Consider the following 21977-nt stretch of genomic DNA (forward strand, 5'->3'; position numbering starts at 1 on the left):
ATAATAAGTAGTTTGCAAAGTGGGTTAGCAGGGCCAGATACATCAGCACGTATATTTATATTTACAGGGATATTTACAGAATGGGGAATTGTAGGACTGCGGTTCTTTTTTCCCCCCCTTTCCCTTTTCAAGTTTTAAAGTGGTGCCAAAAATACTGTTGAAAGCAGGGGCATCCAGGTGGTGGCTACAGGTATTTTGGAACAGATATAAACAGTGTCTACATATCCATTTTCTGGACAGACTTGTCACCTGAAAGCTCAGAGCAGTGGAAGCACAGTGAGGGTCAAAGACAAGCAGTTCCCAGGCTGACAAATTGGCTTTATTTGTCTCACATAGCAAATAGGAGGGCACAGGCATGCCCAGAGATGCAGAAATTGATGCCTGCTGGTAAATCCTTGCACGGTAGATCTGGAGTAATCAGGAGAGTCTCTGCGTTTGAAAGCCACTGATGTGGGCTCTGCAATGACTGTGAGTTTGATGTATTGCAGTGATACCCATGCAGCCTCCCAAGTGCAGTGAAGTGCAATGATACAGAAAGCGTTCAATTCCAGAAAGGTTGTTATTGACAACAGTTTTGTAATGAGTTTTCAGAGACAGAAGTGTTTTAACAGCTTGGTCACTGAGCCTTTGTGTCCTCACAGTTTGATTACCTAAAGATTTGTATCTGACATCCTGCAAATATCTACTGCTGCAACAATGCTGGTCCTGCACATTCTCCTCAGCTCAGTGATGTGGATTCCTAGAACTTCTTCATACTGTGACACCCCTCCCAGCCTTGCACCCCAAATCACTTATCTGTGCTGTAAAAATGCCCAACTGGAAGACCGAATCATAAAATAATAGAATGGTTTGGGTTGGAGGGGACCTTAAAGATTATCTCATGTCAACCCTCCTGCCATGAGCAGAGACACCTTCCACTGGACCAGAGAGACAGGCCAATGTGCAGAGATGGACAAGAAAGCAGCCACTTAATTTTCTTGGCAAATGTGGTTAAAAAATGGCAATACATAGAGAAACAAATCATGATGCATGGACTGGGCTTTTCAAGGAAGCAAATTATCAGTATTTCTTTTCTCTGTGAGTCTGCGTCATGAAAAGTCTGAGGGTGGCTCAAGCTGAGCATGAGTCAGAGGATTTTTCTCAGCATTTTGTAGGTTGTCCTCTTACACAGAGAATTTTCTCATTATTTCCTTTCAAATAGCACTGAAATGAGGATGCTACTTGTGTCTGATAGATCTACTTGTTTCTGCAGAGGAATGTGAAAGCAGTGATGATATCTCAGGGCTAGATATTTCTGCCAAGTAATTTATATTAATTTCTGTCATCTCTGAGAAAAAAAATCAAGTTATCCAAAAGAACCCTTATTAGGAAAGATTTTGAAGATGAAGATTACCATAAAGACTGCAGGAATTAAAGCAGAACAGCAGGACAGCAAGGAAAGGAAGACAACAACTTCATGGCAGCTCCAGTGAAATGCCATCCATCTCCCTTCTGTATGAAAGCATGATCAAACTGAATTACAGGCTCAGGTGACTTTGCCACTTTTCCTGGAACACAGAATGCCTTGGAAAGCCCATCAGCATATGGGATGAGAAATAATATGATGATACTTACTATAGAGAGCTACTGAAACATACTAATTGTGAAGAAAACATGGCTCCAGCACAGAAGCCCATTTATCAAATGAGGTTTACACCTTCATTAGGGTGACATCCATTGCAGGTGTCACGGACACCTCAATATAATTGCCCCCAAATGTTGTCTCTGAGGTAGAGCAGACAAAACGCCAAGTGCACAATTGTGAGAATCAGATATTGTAACTTGAGGCAGCCTAAGCAGTGAAGGGAATGTGACACAGCAGATGAAGAATGACCAGCAACTGCACCAAACTAGTAAATTACTGTTCCAAGGGTCTAAGAAATATGATGAGGCCCACACTATACAGTGCACCCATCCTGGCTGTGCTGTGCCATGCCACAACATGGTGCAGAACACAACCCATTTTTCCCAGCACATCATTCTGCTGAAGAATGGGAATGGGAGCATTTTAAAGTCTCCAGGAGGGTTCAGCTCCAAAAGAGTGTTGCTGAAACCAGAGGTACAAATAATTCCGGCATTGCAAGCTAGTCTGATTGTCAGGAATGTTCTGCATCACAGCAGGGTGGTATTTGTCTGCCAAAATATCCTTGTAATTCTCTGCTCAATTACCCTCAATAATGGGCTATTGCCCTTCTTGGGTCACTCATTTTCCAGGTGTTTCCTCAGGAGTCCCAGGATTTGTCTGAAGCTGAGGGGACAATCATAGCAGTCGATTTTCCCTGAGGTGACTTCCACCATTAAGTGATTCAGCTGTACCTGTCAGGTGGCTTGTTTACCCCTGTAACTCTGGAACTGCTTGAGGACCACTTCCATATCCTTTGAATTTTACTTTTGCTAAAGAGCCTGTGGGAGTTTGCTGCTATGGTGACTCTAAACACCTCTGAACACCTCTTTCCCTTGGGGCTGCTGCAGTGTCACTGCTAAAGTAGCAACTGCTTTTAGAAGGACAATTTTCTCATTATTCCTTTTCAACTGAATTTCTAGCTATAAGCTCCAGTAAATGTAAGATGCGTAATGAGATGGGTGCTTTACAAATGCAGTGAGGAGCCAAATACCTAAATTAAACACATAAGCCATAGGGATCACAGAAATTAATTTGGTTTTTGTTGGGGTTTTTTCACAGTATTAAGTTAAACTTGCCATGAAGGACAATTTTCCCAAATCAAACCAGCTTGCTTTAATCCATTCTCCCTGCAGAAATGGGCCCAGAATACCACTCTGCTTTGTTGTTGCTGGAAAGCTAAAGAGCATAATTTACATTTCTAAATCTTCTAGAAAGGTGTGACAATGGTTTCTATCTAGCAGCTTCACTATAGAAAGAGGAAGATAGAGAAGGAGGAAAATGAGGATGCTGGGTTTGACTGCTCTTATTTTTTTATATACCTAAGTAAATCCAGTAATCTTATCCATGAATTATTCCTGACTTATGCTGCTTTAAGTAAAAGAATTCAGATTCTTCAGTCAACACATCTATTCTTTTAGATCCAGGAAAATATAAAATTCAAAAGTCTGTTATAACACCAAGAATAAGCCACTCTCCACCTCTACAGTCTCCATTTTATTGCTGCTGGTTGTGAAGAATCTCTGATCACAAGGATGTAGATGAGGAAAATGAATGGTTCTCAAATTCTGTTTTGGTTGACTAGATGATTTCAGGGTAAAAAGAACATTAAATATACTTACAATGTGCACAGCCCATGAACAGACAGATATAGCTTATATTCCTGAGTACAATTAATACCTACAAAATATACTAGGTATGCAATCGAGCCAATCATAGCTTGTGCTCTTTGTTACTTAATTGGTGGGAAAAAAAGAGAAGTTTTTGGAAGAGCTCTTTCGCCACTGTCTTCTGCTTGATCGTATTTAATAGGTTTTTCCATGTGGTTTTCAAAATATTTGTCTGGAATAGCATGCTTCCTTGTGTTCTGCACATCACTTTCTGCTGTGCCTGTGAAGGGAGTCAGTCTGTCAGCCAATTCACTTCTTACTTTGTCAGCTGCATTTTTCCAGAGATTCTCTGCAACAATAAATCATTAAAATGAGAGGGTTAAGACTGCAGACTTTTAACAGCAGGTAAAACACAGGATTGACACAAACTCCCAGCAAATCAGGTGAAAGTTTTCTCTGGGTTCTTACAGCCCCCACTGCTGCATTCTTTTGCTCTGAAAGTGACAGGCACTGTGGTGTGGGGTCAGATACTGTTTTGCTCTCAACAGGGAAAAGGACTTTCCATGAGAATCTTCATCACTTCCAGTCTTTTTGCAGGCAGCTGAACTAAAACATGAGGCATGCAGTTCTACACAACTGAGGAATGGTGCCTTTACCCACTCCATTTCAGTGACCATCCACTGTCTCCATACTTTCACCTCCCCTTACTCCAGGCAGATGACACTAAGCACAAATAAACACCAAACACTGATATAAATACACTTAGTTCTGAAGTAGAACAAGCTTACGAATGGTCTCTCTTCTATTTTCCAGAGCAGAGAATGACCCATCACTCATCTTCCTTGGAGCCTGTGTTTTCCGGAATATTTTTGGCTCCTGGATCCACGCGTGTTTCATCGCTTCATCGGGAGTCATGCGCAGAGAAGGCTCCCACCTTAAATCCACAGGAGACAAATCATTATTCAACTATTTCTGTCTGAAAATTAGTACAAGGTAGAAAAGGTTTAGCCTTGTCTTTTGAAAGTCATGAGGACATTTTTTTGAAAAAAAATAATTTTTATATTTTTATCCCAAAACCATGGAAAAATCTTATGTGATCTTCTCCATCCTTCAAAACCTATTTATGTCAGCACTGTGCTGATCAAACCCTCTGCAGCATCAAACCATTTTTAATATGCAGTTCCTGGTTCTATTAGTGTGGAGAACCAAAATTCCTTGTTTAAGGTTTGGTTTCTTGCTCCACTGAAATTATTTTCTGAAAATTTCGATTCAACCAGCAAACCAAAATGGATCAATGATTCACACAGACTTGGCAAACAGAGAACACTGAAAGCAACCTTCTTGTGAAACAGAGTGGGATGATTTTTTTCTTCCCTCCCCATGTAACCACAAGTTAACAGTTTCTTTAGGAAAGTGCTACTGAACTGCTAGAAAGAAATTGGAAGTCACTGCTAAAGAAGACATAGTAAAATGTCAGTAATAACAGTTATACAAATGATGCCATGAGGAAAACAAACCAAACCAAACCCAAAGCACACCACCAAACAATAAAAAACCAAACATAACAAAGATTTAAAAGGCACAAAAGAATGAAAGCAAAGTCAAAACTAGCTTGTTGCATACAATATGAACTCACATTAAGCATCCTTTCAAAAAGTCCAAGAAACCAGCATCATGAGTGTTCAGCACTGTGCTTAGATCCTTGGAGTCTGGGCATCTCTTTTTCCCCTTGCTGTTAGTTATGGATTTAGGAAAACCTTTGGAATCTTTAAAAAAAAAAAAAAAGACATCCTCAAAAAATTACATTAAAAACCTTCACTAAATACTTTAAGACGTTGCATAAACAGTATCCATATCCATCCCACTAAAACTCCAGTTTTGCCCTACTGGATTGATAATCTGCCAGAATTGTGGCAAGCAGGATTGGTTACATCCTAGAGACCACATCCTACACTTTGTTGGTTTGTTCGCTTGAAGCAATTTCCAAACCCAAATTATACACAGAGAAATGAACAATGTAAATTAGTTCCCAGAGCCCACTGCATTCCTTTCAGCAACAACATTTTTAAGGAGCAACTTCTCTATAACTTTGGCAATTAGAGGCCCATAAGACATGAAGAACAGAGCTCCAGGTTCGTTTATAGGCCTCATTTTATCCTTTTGCTTTTCTTCCATACCTCTTCCTGGAAGTATTTTTATCAGTATTTTTTTCAGTATTTTTTTATCAGTATTTTTTTTAGGAATTAGCTGAAGGTCTATACTCTCTACCAGAGCTATTAATTAGTGATTGACTACCAAGGAGGGATCCAGCAAGGACAAATAATCAGAAGAAATTACCAAAGAATGTTCTCCTCCTTGATGCAGCCTGGATAAAATCAGCTGGTGGAAGACCCAATACCTTCATAGAAAATTAATTCATAGAGTTACACCTCATTTCATAAGATACACAACAACCAACAAGTGAGATGTGGCATTTTGCCCTCCTTATGAAAAGAAGCTGAATGTTGCAATTTACATTTGTGAAATGCCTGCAAAATATTACCTCTTATTGCTGAGGGAATTAAGGGATTCCTTAGTGCTGCCGGTACACATCTTCGTATCAAAAATAGCATGGCCAGCAGAACCAGGGCAGTGATTGTCCCTCTCTCCATGGCACTGGTGAGGCCACAGCTCAAATCCTGTGTCCAGTTCTGGGCCTGTCACTTCGGGAAGGACATTGAGGGGCTGGAGCATGTCCGTGGAAGGGAACAGAGCTGGGCAAGGGGCAAGAGCACAGTTGTGATGAGGGGAAGCTGAGGGAGCTGGAGGGACTCAGCCTGGAGGAAAAGAGGCTCAGGGGGAACCTTCTGGCTCAAAGAGACATTTGGCTGCATTAAACCTCCCTCTGAAAGGCCAGGCTGTAGCCAGTTATATTTCATTATTGCTTGAGGTTTCTCTTTGTTTCTGGTGGTGCAGTTTATCAAATGGGTATGCAAACCATTCCCAAAGGTTACCTCCATGATGCAGGCAAGTTGGTCAGCTTCATTTTCCCCTGGGAACAGTGGGTAGCCTGTGTAAAGCTCTGCTATGATACAGCCTAAGCTCCACATATCAACAGCCATAGCATAAGGATGACCAAGAATCACCTCAGGGGAGCGATAAAAGCGGCTCTGAACATAGGTGTACACTGGATCAAAAATCAGACAAGAAGCAAAATATCACAGTTGGGACTGAAATGTCAATTGCAGGTTTCACAGAAAAGTGGCATATGTTCAGGAATCATAAATCTGTCTATCCATGGATTGCTCACATAGGCTCTGGAAATATTTTCTTATCCCATCCTAAAAGTAATGGGTGATATGCTTTCCACTGTTCTATTCAGAAATTGTTTTTCAAGTTTCACTGAAGGAAATTGTTCTACTAATGCTGTGATTCAGTTCATCCATGTTCATTTTCCTATTTGAAGGTGTTCCATTTGCATCAATCAACAGTTCCTAAATTAAATACACAGTTCCCACTTCCCTCCCTGTGATATTCATACAAAAAGTACCAATTATAATTTAACCATTTCACAGAGAAAGACTCTCTGGACCTGACAAACTTCTTGATAAGTGAAATATTTGGATTATCCTCTTAAGTTTGTTCCAGATAAGCACTCCTGAAAGTGCAATTCTGATTTCAACAGGAGTAGAGAAGCTGATCAGGCTTCGGACAAAGAAAAAGAATGGTAATATCTTACTTGTCTCTACCAGTATTTGCTCCACCACCAGTGGCTGAACAGTTCACCAGGTTCTAATTAGGGGCATAGGTCAATATATTAGCCCAATCCAAGAAATAGTTTTTCCACATTATTTAAAATTAAGAAAGCTTATTAAGAAAATTACATCAACTTGACTTTTCTGCAAACCTCTTTGGTCTTCATAGCAGCTTGATCCAAAATCAATAACTTTGACCGAACCTTGCCCATTGTGGTATAATAGTATGTTCTCCTAAAAAGAAAAAAAAATCACAGGGAAAAGAGGGATTTAGCACAATATTAAGTTAGTGAACACTTGGGAAAATCAGAATGCAAATTACATTTACACTTCTCAGCATGAGAGCTTCAAAATTTGACCTCCTTTGGAATACATTCGCTAAAATGAGGAGGCAGCCAATAATGTGCAATTGTGCAAAGCAGAGGGGAGATGCAGATGGCTGCAGGTGAGCCAGACAGGGCACCAGCAAGCTCCCCAAAACTCATCTGCTTATCTAGGAAAAGCCAAACTGCACTTGGCTTTGTGCTGTGCTGAATTAACCAGAACCATCCTTTTCTAAGCACAGAAAGCCCCTGGCCCATGAAGGAGCCACACTCCATAGTTCTTCCCTGCACAACTTGCTCCAGACTCCATGCCAGCTCACCCCTCCCCACCTGTGTGATGCACAGGTCTCAAGGGAGGGATAAATGGACAGGGCAGGATCCTATGGATTCTCAGCTGGGTGCAGGTGGGTACAGCACTGGGTTCCTGCAATTCCAGCTGGAGAAGTGATTCTTAAACAGCCAGCTCAGGGATATGTGCACTGATAAGCAAATACAGCTTTCAGCTCTCTTCTGCACAGCTGAGTTTTATCCTCATTAGAAGTCTGTCTAAATGAAGGATTTCCTTCTCCACTCCTCAGCAGACAGAGGTTACCTTTATCAACCAGTTTTACAGTGATTATATGTCAGGGCTTTGAAGGACTGAACATTTCCCAGGTGGGTGCCAAATAAAGATGAAGTGGTTTCCTGGGTAATTAACTCATAAGGAAACGCTTCATGTACCAAGAAGGAGAAGTGCTACTGGTGAAAGTCAAGGCAAGGACTGGATCCCACAGTCCAGGGGCTCTGGTAAGGGAAGCAGCATCCCCTCTCTGCACCTAGATATCCCTTTGTGCTCATGGTAGGACTCTGTCTCTTATGCCTCAAAATGCAAGGGAGTTGATCAAAGCTGGAAAACCAGGATCTACTGGAAAACCAGGCTTTGGAGGCAGTGATTACTTAGCATAAAGGCCAGAGAAACTCCATATTCTACTTTATGCTGTGAAGTATCATAGAAGGCAGATGGGATAACAGATGTGAGTTTCAAGCAACATAATTTAATGAAACTGTATAATTGTTGAATGAGAACAAAATTGTCCTTTAATTAACTCACTACATTTTCACTAATATGTTGCTCTATTTAAATACAGACTACACTTATTGATGCTGCCAATGTCATTCTTTGTCAGTGGCTTCCTGGAAACAGATTTCCCATTGACTAATTGTTTTTGGCTAATTGTTTTTGATTCAGATATTTGAGTTATCTTGCAAGCTTCCCTTCTCACTACAAATTGGTCTGGTAAAGATATTGGCAAAACAACAGGGTACAGTATGTGACTTCTCAGAATTCTAAATCAAGATACATTTAGCAAAGTGAGAACAGAATTTTATCCTTTTTTACCTGAGAACTTATTTCTTTATTGGTTCATTTTCCCTTTTGAAAAGGAAATACAGAGAAACTTTCACCTGAACTGAAAATATAATTAAAATCCTTCAGAAATCTCTGAAATTGCAAAAATTTAAATTTGGGGCTTAAGGAGAATGGAAATATTTCACCTAGAATGAATGCTTAGCAGATACAGCAGAGGGAATTGGATGACAGAGGTTCCTCCAGAAACAAGTGAACACCCTAAATACTGTTCCACAGAATTCCTTTGCCATTTACTAGGCTACTTAATTTTATAGCTATGCCTAAGAAATTAAATAGATTTAAGAGGATAACCTGAAACAGGCTGCCTTATGAATACTCCTCGCATTACAATGTCCCTCATCTTGAAATACTTAATTTTACAAGTACTTCTTCTTTTCTTTAAGCAAAAAGTCATTACCTATTACCTGCATTTGATTCATATTTGCATACATTTTGGCAACCAAATAATCTCATTGAATGCTTTGGTGAATGAACTGAATCAATGGTAATAATCAGTTGATTATTACAGTTGTCTGTAGCATGAACATAATCTGAAATAAATTACAGCTTCTGTACAAACATCATCCTGGGTTTTGGGGTTTCTCCTGACAGTTCCTCTCAATCAATAAAGAAAAGGATAAGATCATTTATTCTGTACAGGATACCAGGTGATGAAATGATTGTACTTACAGGCTTCAGATCACAGTGAATGATTTTTTCCTGGTAGAGCACTTGTAAACACCTCAGCACACAGCGAGTGAAGTGGCGAATCAAAGACAGGCTGAAGCCTTGGAAATTGTTCTTTTTGATCAGCTCATACAAATTTATTCTGTGGGGGAGGGAGATGCAGCAGACAGAGAGCAGATAAGAGATTGGGGAAATTATTTTTAAAGGCATTATTAGTTTCCAGTGAATTAAGAACTTGTCTTCCCACGTGGAGGACTCATGCAGAGGAAAATGACAGCTATTTTCCTCCCTGAGAATGCTGCTCTGCATGTAATATGCACAAACACCTCCCAGATCTAAAGCACATGGAAAATCAGTGAACTTGCTTGCTAAACCCTCTGCTGTTAAGCAGCTGTGCTGATTTTCACTGAGAACAATAATCATTCAGGAACCAAAATAAATTTTCTTCTGTCTCCTTTTGCCATCATTTCTCTTTGCTTTGGCATCTTGAGTAAATCATTTCTGTCTACAGGTTTTTAACCAGCATTGTTTCTAGATAACCACCCCCTCAATTCGGTTTTCATTAGGTTTTTATATCCCTCCTGTGACCCTCACATCTTACCCCCTTCCAGTAGCCCTGCCCAGTAGCCTGAAGAAGGCAAGGCTCTGGAAGATCTCACTGCAGCTTTCCAGTACCATAAGGGGCTTATAAAAAGGAGGGAGAGAGATTCTTGATAGCGATAGGACAAGGGGCAATGATTTCAAACTGAAAAAGGAGAAGGTTTAGATTGGATATTAGCAACAAATTCTTCCCTGGGAGAGGTGTCCTCAGCACTAGCACATGTCTGCAAGGACATGACCAACTGGAGCTTTCTGCCTTCCCCACTGGAGTGTCCACTGGTGGCAGGCACGGCCCATTCCTTTGGAATTAAATTTGCCAAGACTTAATGGAAAAGATCACAAATCAAAGGCTTTTCATGGCATTTTAAAGGCAATGAAAATTTTACCAGACAAACATTTTTCTATGACAACCAGTCTTCAACTCCTCTGTAAACAGCTAAAGATAGTGGCTATCCCATTTCCTTGTGTGTTTCCATAGCAGCTTTCAGAAAAGATTGGTCTGTGTCTTCCCTGGAAAGGAGTCACCTCTTACCCTGTGTGCCTGTAAGTGACAGACTCACATGCAGCAACAAAGGGATTTAGGTTTCTTTGGGATCACGCTGCCCATATGATACCGAATCTTCAGCAGGGGCTGTAGCACATGCAGCAATGGGGGTTTTACTCTAAGGGCTGGGGAAGTATGGGTAGACTGGATAATTCCAGTTTGACTCCCTGATTACAAGAAGGCTGATGAATAAAATGATCTGACTTCTCCAAAACTCCTCCAGAATTCTTCCTAAGATGCCCTGCAGCAAAGATGCATAAAAAGCAAGACGCAGTTTTATTTTTAAATTATTTGATATTATTCATATTTATATACCCTGAAGTTTACCAGTCCTGAATTTACTCTTTTCCTCACAGGTCTTTCGGGGAAGAAGACTTCAATACCCAGCACAGAAAATAAGGGTTGGATCATGTCATTGCCCGTGTGAAGTCTGAACGTGGCCTTTTTCAGTTCACCTTTGGTGATCAAAGGCTCAGTTATGCAGTCTGTATTTAGACAGTGTTCCTTTCTAGCTGCCAATTCTTCTGAAGAAGACATAAAAATTAAATCTTGTAAGGCACAAGATCTACAATTCTCCTCAAGGTGTGTGTAAAGGAAAATGTACTTTACCCCAGCAGTTCAAAGGAGATACAGAAGTGATTGCGAAAGTAGAAGTATTCCTTCATGTGGATGATATTGTGAGTGTCATCTTTGTCTTTCTTCAGCAGAGCATCAAGGATCTTCACTTCTACCAAAGCCTGGCTGTGAAATCTGAAATATCACATGACATGGGAATGGTGACATCAGCTCAGGGTAGCATTTCTATTTCTGCAAATGCTACAAACACCACGAGCTTAGTGTAAGCTTAGCAGGTGGGGCAATTATTAAAATGTTTCAATCAACCCTGTTAACCACTGTAATTTTGACTTCTTACAGTTGAATCCTAGTCTAAATACACTGGCCTTACATAACACTTCAGGATACCTAATTTGACTTGTCTGAAAAAACCTTTAAATGAAAAGGTTTCCAATGAGCATCCAGACTAAAATCCTGGTGCTCTCAAGTCTATAGGAATGCTTCACTTTCCTTGAACAGTGCTGTGTTTCACACCTACCACAGTCAGACAGGTTTTGAAAAGCATCTTTACACTTAGTGTTCACTGAGGGGGAAAATGGAACAGCTGAACATCTGTTTCACTGACTCTGCTTCAAGCTCACAAATTTGTAACCAGACACTTAACAGGAACAGGTTGCTTAGGACCACAGTACAGAATTTTTCATGTTCAAGCAAGTGATGGGTGCCTTCCAGCATATTCCTGTGGTTTTAGAGTCTTGTGGGGATGCTCCCTGCTCTCAGTCCTCTGCAGCTGGTTACCCTGGGTTGTGTATTCACTGTGATAGAGAGACCTCCTTGTGAGCCTGGAGAAACTGTGCTTTCTTTCCTAGGCTGTCTCTCCTCTGTGTTCAGGCCAGTTCCTGACACTGTTTCCTCACTCTGCCCTCACTGTGTTTAATGAATGTACAGGAGGTTTGATTTTGGTTTGTTCACCTTGTCACAGTTTGCCTCTATATAACAGGGATGATTGTACTGGTTGAAGGTCAGCAGGTGTCTCACCTTTTCTTATTCCTTATTATTTTCAATGCCACTAACTCATTGGTTTTGTGATCCAGACATTTGGCCACCTGCCCAAACGACCCTTTCCCAATGACCTCCAAGACTTCGTAGCGGTAGGCAATGTGATCATGTAAAACCTTCAAAAGAACACAGAGTTCAGATTCAAAGAGTACAGCAAAGACCAGGCTTCCTTGTAGCTCGTGTGTGTGTGAGTCTGCTGTCCATGACAGATGGTGGGTTAGCTGCAGGTGAAGTCTACATCAAATAAGGGTAACAAAGAAAATCCAAAGTGATGCTTCCATAGCTCACCTACCTTGCATCAGCCCTGCATAACATGCAAAGTGAATTCTCCTCTGAGCTTTAAAAGGCATGTTTTCACTATGTGAATATTTATCTTCTGGAAACAACATTTATCTCACAAACAACACTTAAGAGTTGGCATAAAATCACTACAAACTTACTGAGCTCAAAACGAGTACCATAATTTTTCCACTTACCTTTAAGTAGGAACCATGCTCATCATCATAACAATTATTATTCTGGGTTTCAGGCAAACCTTCAATCTTTTTAGCTTCCAGGCCAAGAAACCAGAGCTCTGTATAATTGAAAATTTCTTTTTGCTCATAGACTGTTAACTGGTTTCTAAAATTTTTCAAGGCTTCTAAATCAGAAAACAAGAATGTAAAACCAAAAATCAATAAAATGTCAGAAACCTGATGGCAAAGTGCTTTTATAATGGAACATTTCACAGTAGAGCACACCACTTTGAGCAGGATGCTGAGAAATGCTGTTAGAGTTCCCTTCCAACTAAGATTTCTCTGCTTCTACAATTTCATACAAATTTCTGTTTATTTTCTTATTTTTTCTGGCTTGCAGTATTAAGTTCAATAAAGCATTCATCATCTCTCAGCAAGACTTTTAAGAAAGCTTAGGTAAAAATTATTTAATTGTGAGGGAAGTCATGTATATAGATGTTTTTGAAAATCCCATCTGTTTTCTATCTGCTCCCTCAGGCTCCACAACTTACATGAAAAGTTAAATGTTTATTGGTTTGATTGCCATATTTATAAAATATCAATAATGTCTAGTAAACCAAAGCTTTCAAGTACCTGTTTTTCTGATAAAAATCATCAACCTCAGATGCCTGACATTAGGAATTCAATAGAGCCCAAATCTGCTTTTCTCCTAGTCCTGATTCTTCCTGCATAGAATTTCAGCTGCCCTAACACCTCCACTCCCATCATTTAAATGTGGATACATATTCAGACAGAAGCATTATAAATCAGTGTGTTGCATGCATGTGTGGGTGTTTTGTTAAACAGTGGCAGATCTTCATCCAGCAATGCAGGGATGCTAAATCATTTCAAAGCAAAAGGCCACTACTTTTTTTTTTTTCCCTAGACTCCTTCTAGAAATAGATTAACTCTGTCAGAAACTTTCTAGATCTGAGAACTCCCAAAATGCAATTTAGCCCACATCAATAAAATGGGACACAGCCACAAGGAAGTGGGAAAGGGTTTTATCCCTGTAATGGGATATTGCTATCACCTACCCCACCTAAGTCTTAGACAAATACACATTCATTTTCATACTGCATGTTTCTCTTCTGTATTTGTATTAGTCAAATCATTCTCCTGTTAGGTACCTCCCCAAACTGGATAATTAAAAATCACTGAGTCCTATCCATACTGCTGTGCTCTAAATTGTTAAATATTTCAGCAGCCATTTAGCATGGCACCTCTGGTCCCTGAGAGTCCTGACTGTACACACTCCTCATCTGTGCAGGCAGCCTGTCACTCTAGACCTGTCAGTTTATCCAGGGGTATTCTACCTGAAGCTGTCATAGGCAGTTTGACTGCAATGCTGGTGCTCTCCAGTTCAGATGGTTTTGTATGGACTCTGGTATCACTCTCAGGAAGACTGTCTGGAAGGTTAAATTGGGGAAAATTGCCTTGAGTTCCATTTTCCTGCCAAGCAGAAAAAAAATTAAAAATTAAAGACTGCTTTATTCACAGAGACAAAGCTGCAATATATTTTAGATTAGTTGAGTAATCTCTATGTCAATTTTGTGCTGAGACAGAACAAGCAAGCTTGGGCACTAGAACGCCCTGCTTATTCAGACAGCAAATTCTGCCAAAAGCACTAAAGGCTGTCGAACCATGGGAAGACAAATCTTTATAAACAAGAGAAGAAAGTTCATCTTCCAGATTCATTCAGTATATGGACTCTCTAGAAATGCTATTTATACCCATGCTGGTCAGCCTTGGAGGGCTGTGGAAAAACTCTTGGAAACCATGTCAAACTAAGTGAAAGACAGGAAATTGGTTTGGAATAACCAGCATGGATATGCCAACAAATGGTGTCTGAATGACTTGGTTGTCTTCTCTGATGAAGTGATTGGTTTGGCTAGTGGGAAAAAAGCAGTGAGCATCATGGACATTGCCTTGAGCAGGGCCTGTGACACTGGAGTCCAGTGAGTGGGAGATGAACTGGATAAATAGATCATAATGTGAGCAGCCTGCTCCAAGTTTGCTTTGCTTGTATTGAGAGGTTGAGACAGATGTTCTTCAGAGGTCTCTTCCAACCTAAATGATTCCTTAATTTATTCCTTTCTCATCCTTTGAGAAAGTTCTCATACAAGTGGGGCTGGATGGAGCCAAAAAATCTACTTTGGTATATGAAGGGTACCAAAGCCATATTCAAAACCCAGCACATGGTTGCCAAGACAAGGAGAACCCAGGTAATGGGATATGGACTAACAAATGGGCAAGCTGGGTCCACCATGCCCTTGCAAGAAGTCCTGACTGGTACCACTTCAATACAAGCATCTTGGTGCTTGTGGGGTTTGAGTTAAGTATGTGTTCAAGTAAAAATGGGTTATTTTCAAAATGATGCATCTTTCCATACTTGTCTCTAATTCTGACACTTTATCTCTCTTCCCCCACACTTACACATTTGTGACACTTTGCCACTGACACTCTCTCAGTGGTACTTAAGAGAGACGCTGGTTCACCAGGCAAACGAGATGTCCAGGAGCTTTACAACTCACCTGAAGAGAGGGGAGGACACTCTGCAAGCTCTTATTTGCTATTTGAGGCAGGCTGCTCTCAAAGGGGGGAGGGTTTGCAGTGTCTGCAGCCAGACCATGCTTCACTTGACCTTCCAGATGTGGGAGGGAAAGGACACCACAACTGACTCTCTAAATAGAAAGCACAAGGAAATGTCACTTAACGACCTAGCAAGCAGTTCTGTGCCACACCTATGAACACCAAAGGGATTTAAATCCTTGGAAAAGGTGTGTGGTTCACTTCCGACACCTAAAGGCAAAGGGGAAATGAGTAGATGCTAAGGCAGCTCCAGCTGTACTCATAGGCAGCAGGAGGTTGTCTGGGCAATCCAGCACGATTTTGGGAATGAGATTCCTCACAAGAACACTTCCATCCAGCATCAGAGCAGCTACAGCTGCTTCAGCTGCGAAGGGTGGTTGGGTTTGGAAGCCCAGCAGCCATTCCAGGCAGCAGGACTCCTGCAAGCAGGGAAAATAAAGCCCACATAGGGTAATAAGTAGGCGTGAAGTGTCAATGGCAGAAAATATAATTTTCTATTCCCAGTGGCAGAAGAGAAACTGGGATTAGACTGCTGCCAAACACCAGGGGTGGACACAGTGGAAGTCTTCCCTGGTTTCTCCATATTTCTTTCCCCCTCATTTCCTGTGGAGCTCAACCGTTTGTTGCACTCCTTATTAGTGAGGAAAAGGCAAGCTCTCAGCAAACTTTGCTTAAAAATAAATGCTTATGCTCATTTAAATAATCCAGGATTACTAGTCCTTCCTGATTTCTCCCATTTATTATTTGCAAAACACTTCTATATCATTTGTTAATTACAGTCAGTCATTTAAGGGTGCAGTTTTATGAATGTCTTGTATGTCTTTTATCAATGTCTTGAATATTTCAAGTCAGAAAAGTCACACTTGTAGCAGCAAAGAAAACTACTTCAGGTAGACTATTTCTTTGGCAAATAATAAGAAAATTATTTTAAATCGTTCTGAAATAGATCAACTGTGCACTGTGAAATGCAGAATAAGGTCCAGAGAGCTAAAGCTACAACCCACATAAACCTGTGAAATTTTTCTCTTCAGGGAAGCATAGAAACATATTTGGCAACAAAGGTGAGGTTTGATATTTTCTCAAAAAGCAAAGGAGCAATGCTCTCAAGCCAATCAACTTCAATAAGTAAGTTTTTTATTCTAATACTGTGGAATAGCCTTTAAAACCTTAGAACTGGGACTGCAGTGGACTTTTCCTGAAAGCTTCAAGAAACAAGTGGTCTGGCAGAAGAAATGCCTCAAATGCTACTGAAAACAGCAAAACCAAAATACTTGCAGGCATTTGGGACAGTCAAACAGCCACAGAGGAAATGGAAGAGGACAGGGAATAGAGGACTAGCCTCTGCCCATATTCATTTATTATGAGAGATCACTTAAAAAACAAGCATTCAGGTATTTTTGAAGTCATCTGAAGAGTCACGTACCTGATGGAAAACTCTGTTAGAGCCCAGATGATCCCTCTCTTGAACAGTCAGCTGAGACTGAGAAAAAGCATCCACATGGGAAGACTGCAAACATGAAGCGAGGCTTTAATAAAAATTATTCAGGAGGAAAAAAAATATGGAATCCCTGCATGGTTTCTGTTTTCCTCCTTTGTGGCAATGCCTGTGCCAACACAGGGTGTGAGAGGGGGCCACAAAAGCTGCTGAAAACATGTTACACTCTGGCAATGCCTCTCTCAGTTGAGCAGCTGTTTTGTGGGCTGGGGCAGAGACAGTTTATTTTGTTATTATGCCTCTCAGATGCTTGGTGTGCCCCTGTGCTCAGCCACGGCAAAGGGGGCCCTCTGCCATCCCTAAATATGTACTTGGAAGCTGGTAGTGAGTCTGCTTGGTAGGACAGCTTTAAACTGCCTCACAAGGTAGATTGTGAACCCATACATTGCTAAAAGCGGCATTAAACTGATTCATCTTGTGGTACAGATTTTATAAAAACAAAATCAGGGTTTAAGTTTACTGAAATATATAAAAAACCCCATTGAATCCAATGGGCAGATAGTATTAGCAAAAAAACCATGGGTAAAGTGCTAAGCAGCTTACCATTTTAAAGAATTTGCTGATGCTTTCAGCAGTTTTTAATAAACATGCTAAGTAGAATCGTACATTTCTGCCCAATAACAAACTGCAATGAAATGAAGAAATCTTTAGGATAATTTAGACTGTGAAAACTCCGTGGCTAAAGCAGATTGGAACTCTCCTCTATGGGCTGGAGTGAACCCCACTGGGTTGGTTCAAAAAAGGGCTCCTGAAAGAGAGCTCTGTCTGAGCCTGGAAGAAGCAGGGACAACTCAGATTAGACGCTGCACCTGTGTCACTACACTGCAGATATCCATATATAGACATAGATATAGACATATATATATATATATATATATATATATATATAAGCTGTAGTGGGTGAGGGATGCTTGCGTGCAAACTGATCCACACACACTGTGACCTTGATATATGCAGGGCACATTAGCATTGCCACAAACAGGGAGATCAAACTGAACATACCTTGACAGTGGCTCTGGCACATCCCGCCCTGAACAGAATCACAGACTGGTTTTGGTTGGAAGGGACCTTAAAAACCAAGCAGTTCCAACCCCTACAGGGACACCTTCCACCACACCAGTTGCTCAGAGCCCCAGACTCCAGGCATCCACAGTTTCTCTTAGACAACCTATACCAGGGCCTCACCACCCTCACAGGGAGAAACTTCTTCCTCATATCCCGTCTAAACTTCCTCTCTGTCAGTGTGAAGCCATTCCACCCTGTCCTGTCACTCCAGGCCCTTGTCAAGAGTCTCTCTCCATCTTTCCTGTGGGTTCCCTTCAGGCACTGCAAGGCCACAATGAGCTCACCCCAAAGCCTTCTCTTCCCCAGGCTGAACAATCCCAATTGTTCCCTCAGCCTTTCCTCCCAGCAGAGCTGCTCCATCCCTCTGATCCCTTTGGTGGCCTCCTTCTCAACTGACTCCAAAGGCTGTGGCACATCCATCCTTTCACATGCACTTAGATTAGAGACTCTAAAAGACTTTTCCAAAATAAATATGGAGATAGAACTCTGTGTACAGATCTACCCGACCACACGGAGGAAATTCTGCCCTTTGACAGGTTCAGCTGTCTCACCGTCAGCCAAAAAGACACCATTCAGGCTGGGCAGACCAGCTGGAAATTGCCCTTGAGGTAACTGTGCTCTGTGTGTGCTCTTCCTGCTCACAAATGAATAAACAAACCCTTCTGCAAGGGAAAACTTCAGATTTAGAACAAACTGAGAACAGCTCTGGCTTGAGATGAAGGGTCATGGGTGGCTGTGAAGCACAGGAGAATGGCAGGAAAAGGATAAGTACTAAAACATGTTCTTGTTGGACACAATAATTTCCATCTTTGGAACTGGAGATCACCCAGCCAGGGAAAAGGGATGATGTGCTGTAAATCCAAAATATTTCCAGTGCCAGCACAGCAAATGCTACAGAGGAGGGCCACTAGACTACTGCATCCTAAACAGGAGTGTCCTAGAGAACAACAGTTTGCCCAGAGCACCAAATATCCTTGTATGAATTTCTTTAGATGATGATTCCATGGAAAACTCAACGCCAGAGTATTTCTCCAGACAATCTACAGACAATCTTCTCATGCAATCTATGTATCTTGCATTTCAAGGGACAGTCACATTTGTTATGAAGATGAATCTGGGATACACATTCAAAACTCTACTAATTATATCAGCCCAGCTATTAGTAAGACTACTCATTTTAGTGCATGTTATACTTTTGCTCATACTTCATCCATATTTCATTCACAGCAAGCTATAATGTTCAGTTTCTGGAGCTGTTGAAAATACTGCATTTCATTTAAAGGCAGTTTCTTAACTGCTTCATGCTTTTCTAACTACAAGTCAATGCAAAGTCAGGATTTTATAGAGAAAAAGCTATCACTGAAAACTAAAGAAACAATGACTTCACACACCTGTGCAGACTGCAGAATCTTCACTCCAAAATGGCATTTTATTTCTTAGCAATACTTTTAAAAAATATAGGCAGTTATGTCTATATTACTACATTTTTTTTAAAGTAGTTTTACTAACAGAGCGTGAAAAATTAAAAAAATGTCTTTAAAACTGAGCAAGAGCTAAGGAAGAAGGTGAGTGGGCTCCAAGATGTGCCGCCAGAATTTGGAATCCATTTAATTTCCATTCACTGGGGAAAGATTAACAAGATTTTGAGGTGGACATTTCTCCTCTTACAGTGAAAAATCAAAACCAGTCCACGCCTTTTTTAACCATGGAAATATGTGATCCTCTTTGTCCCCCTTTCTCAAAACCTACTTACTAAGGATTTATTGCTCTTTAGGCAATTTATTCAATAAAACCAGTAAGTGACCAACCTTCATAAAATTCCCCCAAATGGGTAAATAACATGAACTTCTATTTGTAGAAAAATTCATCTGTGCCTACACCAGTCCTGCTGGTGGCTGAATGGTGAGCAGGTGGATTTATTGGACAATCCACACAGTGGCTTTATTTGATGGTCTTGATCCAGGTGACCCAGCAGAGCTCCTCTAAGCAAAACTCTGGAGTTGCCCTATGGGCTCTGCAGCTGAGCTGCTGTGGCTGGATTTGTTGTGGGAGATGCACTCCAAAGGAAAACTGCAGCAACTGTTACTATTCCACTCCATTTCATTCCTGGTTTCTCTGCTCCTGTGGAACTCAGCCTTGTCCTACGGCTCCAATGCTGCAATCCCAGACTATCACCTCCTGCTATTCCAGCCATTCAAATCCTGGATCACCTTGCTCATTCCAGTTACCACCAAAGAAACAGAACAAGGTCCTTATCCACCAGCTAGCCCCCAGTCACAAAGTTTTAGGTTTACAGCATTCTGTAAAATCAGACATCATGACACATAATTCTCAAAATATCAGAGTATTTTTTCAGTACCATGTTAATCATAGAAATCAGAAATGCATTAAAATTTTGGAAATTTTAATGCATTTAACAACTACATAATATACAGACCCCATTGTCTCCTCATTCACATAGGCATTCTCTTCCCCTGTTCTCAAAACTGAATGAAGCCTGTAGAATACATGGAGACGATATAATACAGGTGCTAAATCATGCAACACATTAAAAAGCCATAGCAAATACACTCTCTCACTCAAAATACAGTAGGAACACAAACATTTTCCCCACCTTGTCAACTATTTCTGTCAGCATTACTGCAAGAGCTGTAAAGTGCGGGATAGGAGCTGTTTATTCCATTCGGCGAAGGCATTTCAGGAAGCCCACCTTCATCTAGTCAGAGCATAGCAGGAGCAGTTCCATGCACAGTGCCCTGAGCAGAAAAAAATGGATAATGCTTCTGCTTGGCTTCAGATTTAAGTTTTTCTCCCGGAAATATGCCAGTGACTATTAGCTGCTCTAGTATTCTTTTGGTGGCCATCTGTTCCCTTTCTCAGCCTCCTTCTAGCCAAATATAATTTTCCATATTTATCATGGCAAGTCAGTAATAAGAAAGACAAATATAACAGGATTGGCTGTTCTCCTTGTCATCTCAGTCTGTTCTTTCTCACTGAGCTCATGTGCTTGCGAAACCAAAAAACACTTGAACTTGGATTTTGTCAAAATTTGTCACAGGGACCTTGCTATACAGTGAGCAAAACCTCTTCAACAAGACTGACAGACTGGAAAATGAAAATTAATTAATTTCTCAAGGGTTGGTTTCTCGTTGGGCATTATATGTCAATTAATGACGACCAAACTGTGGTCCGTGGTTCTTGAGGGCATTGGTACAGAGCTGCTCTGCTCTGTGGGATAATGAGAGTGTGGATTATTTTGGTGCAGATAATGAGACAGAGGTTAGCTGCCCTCCTGTCTTTCCTCTTCCTTCTTTAGATGCTGTGTATTTGTGATGGGGTACTGATGGAGGCGTCCCTATTCCCCAGCTGTCTTAAGGGAATATCTAAAGTGAAAATACAGTGTGGTCTCCTCCTTCATACAGCCAAAGAATGACATGTTCCCTGCTGGTCTGAAATCTGTCAACAACCCAGAATAATTCTACTTTCACTCAGAAACCAGGGTTTTCAAGGAGGAAATACATGCTCCTCCATGAAGGCTGCTGCTTTTACAGATGCTGTTGGAATGGTCAAAGGACAAACAGTTATTCCTTTGCACTCATGGTTATCTGCAAAGCCTTTCCTTATGTAATTATTAGGCTGCACCTTCCTTAAAGCCACATTTCTCCCACTTCCGTCACTCCCACTTTTCCATTCATCCAACCTTGGCAACCCTCTAAGCAACAAATCCGCCCCAGTATTATAAACCTCACGTGCAAGAGAAACTTCTCATTTTCTCACAAATAACCACTCAGGCTGTCATGACAGCTGGGTAGACATGCTGATCATAGAGTCCTAGAATGGCTGGAGTTGGAAGGGACCTTAAAGATCATCCCATTCCAATCCCCTGCCATGACCAGGGATACCTTCCGCTATCCCAGGTTGCTCCAAGCCTTGGCCAGCCTGGCCTTGGACTCTTCCAGGGATGGGGCAGCCAGAGCTTCTCTGGGCAACCATTGCCAGGGCCTCAGCACCCTCACAGGGAACAATTTCTTCCCAAAATCCCATCTAAAGCCTCAGTGGGAATCCATTCCCCCTTGTCCTGTCACTCCAGGCCCTTGTCAATTAGCAGCTCCAGGATGGCCTCCATAGAAAAGAGTGAAATACAGATATGCCCATGTTTCAGCCATCCCCCA

At 41.2% G+C, this 21977-nt stretch overlaps 1 protein-coding gene across 1 annotated transcript; it reads right to left on the bottom strand.

Moving 5' to 3' along the window:
• Positions 1-3392: 3392 nt before the first annotated feature.
• On the bottom strand, positions 3393-20443 carry LOC131592292 (dual specificity tyrosine-phosphorylation-regulated kinase 4-like). The gene is made up of 14 exons (XM_058863707.1): positions 20420-20443; positions 16669-16752; positions 15188-15337; positions 13970-14105; positions 12636-12799; positions 12139-12275; positions 11155-11295; positions 9405-9543; positions 7157-7238; positions 6264-6436; positions 5608-5668; positions 4907-5036; positions 4059-4204; positions 3393-3619 (listed from the first exon to the last, which is right to left on the bottom strand). Exons 1-14 carry the CDS (start codon positions 20441-20443, stop codon positions 3393-3395), a joined length of 1794 nt encoding a protein of 597 aa, XP_058719690.1.
• Between the last annotated feature and the right edge of the window lie 1534 nt (positions 20444-21977).

This window comes from Poecile atricapillus, chromosome W (assembly GCF_030490865.1).
Source record: "Poecile atricapillus isolate bPoeAtr1 chromosome W, bPoeAtr1.hap1, whole genome shotgun sequence".
NCBI classification, from domain to species: Eukaryota; Metazoa; Chordata; class Aves; order Passeriformes; family Paridae; genus Poecile; species Poecile atricapillus.

Excerpts from the sequence above, each read along its gene's own strand:
- LOC131592292 (XM_058863707.1), bottom strand. The coding sequence starts at position 20,443 with ATGCTGACAGAAATAGTTGACAAG. Across the intron at positions 9,544-11,154 it reads ATCTCCTTTGAACTGCTGGG|AATAAATTTGTATGAGCTGA; the intron begins GTAAAGTACATT and ends CCTCCCCCACAG. Across the intron at positions 3,620-4,058 it reads AAATAGAAGAGAGACCATTC|AGAATCTCTGGAAAAATGCA; the intron begins GTAAGCTTGTTC and ends TTATTGTTGCAG.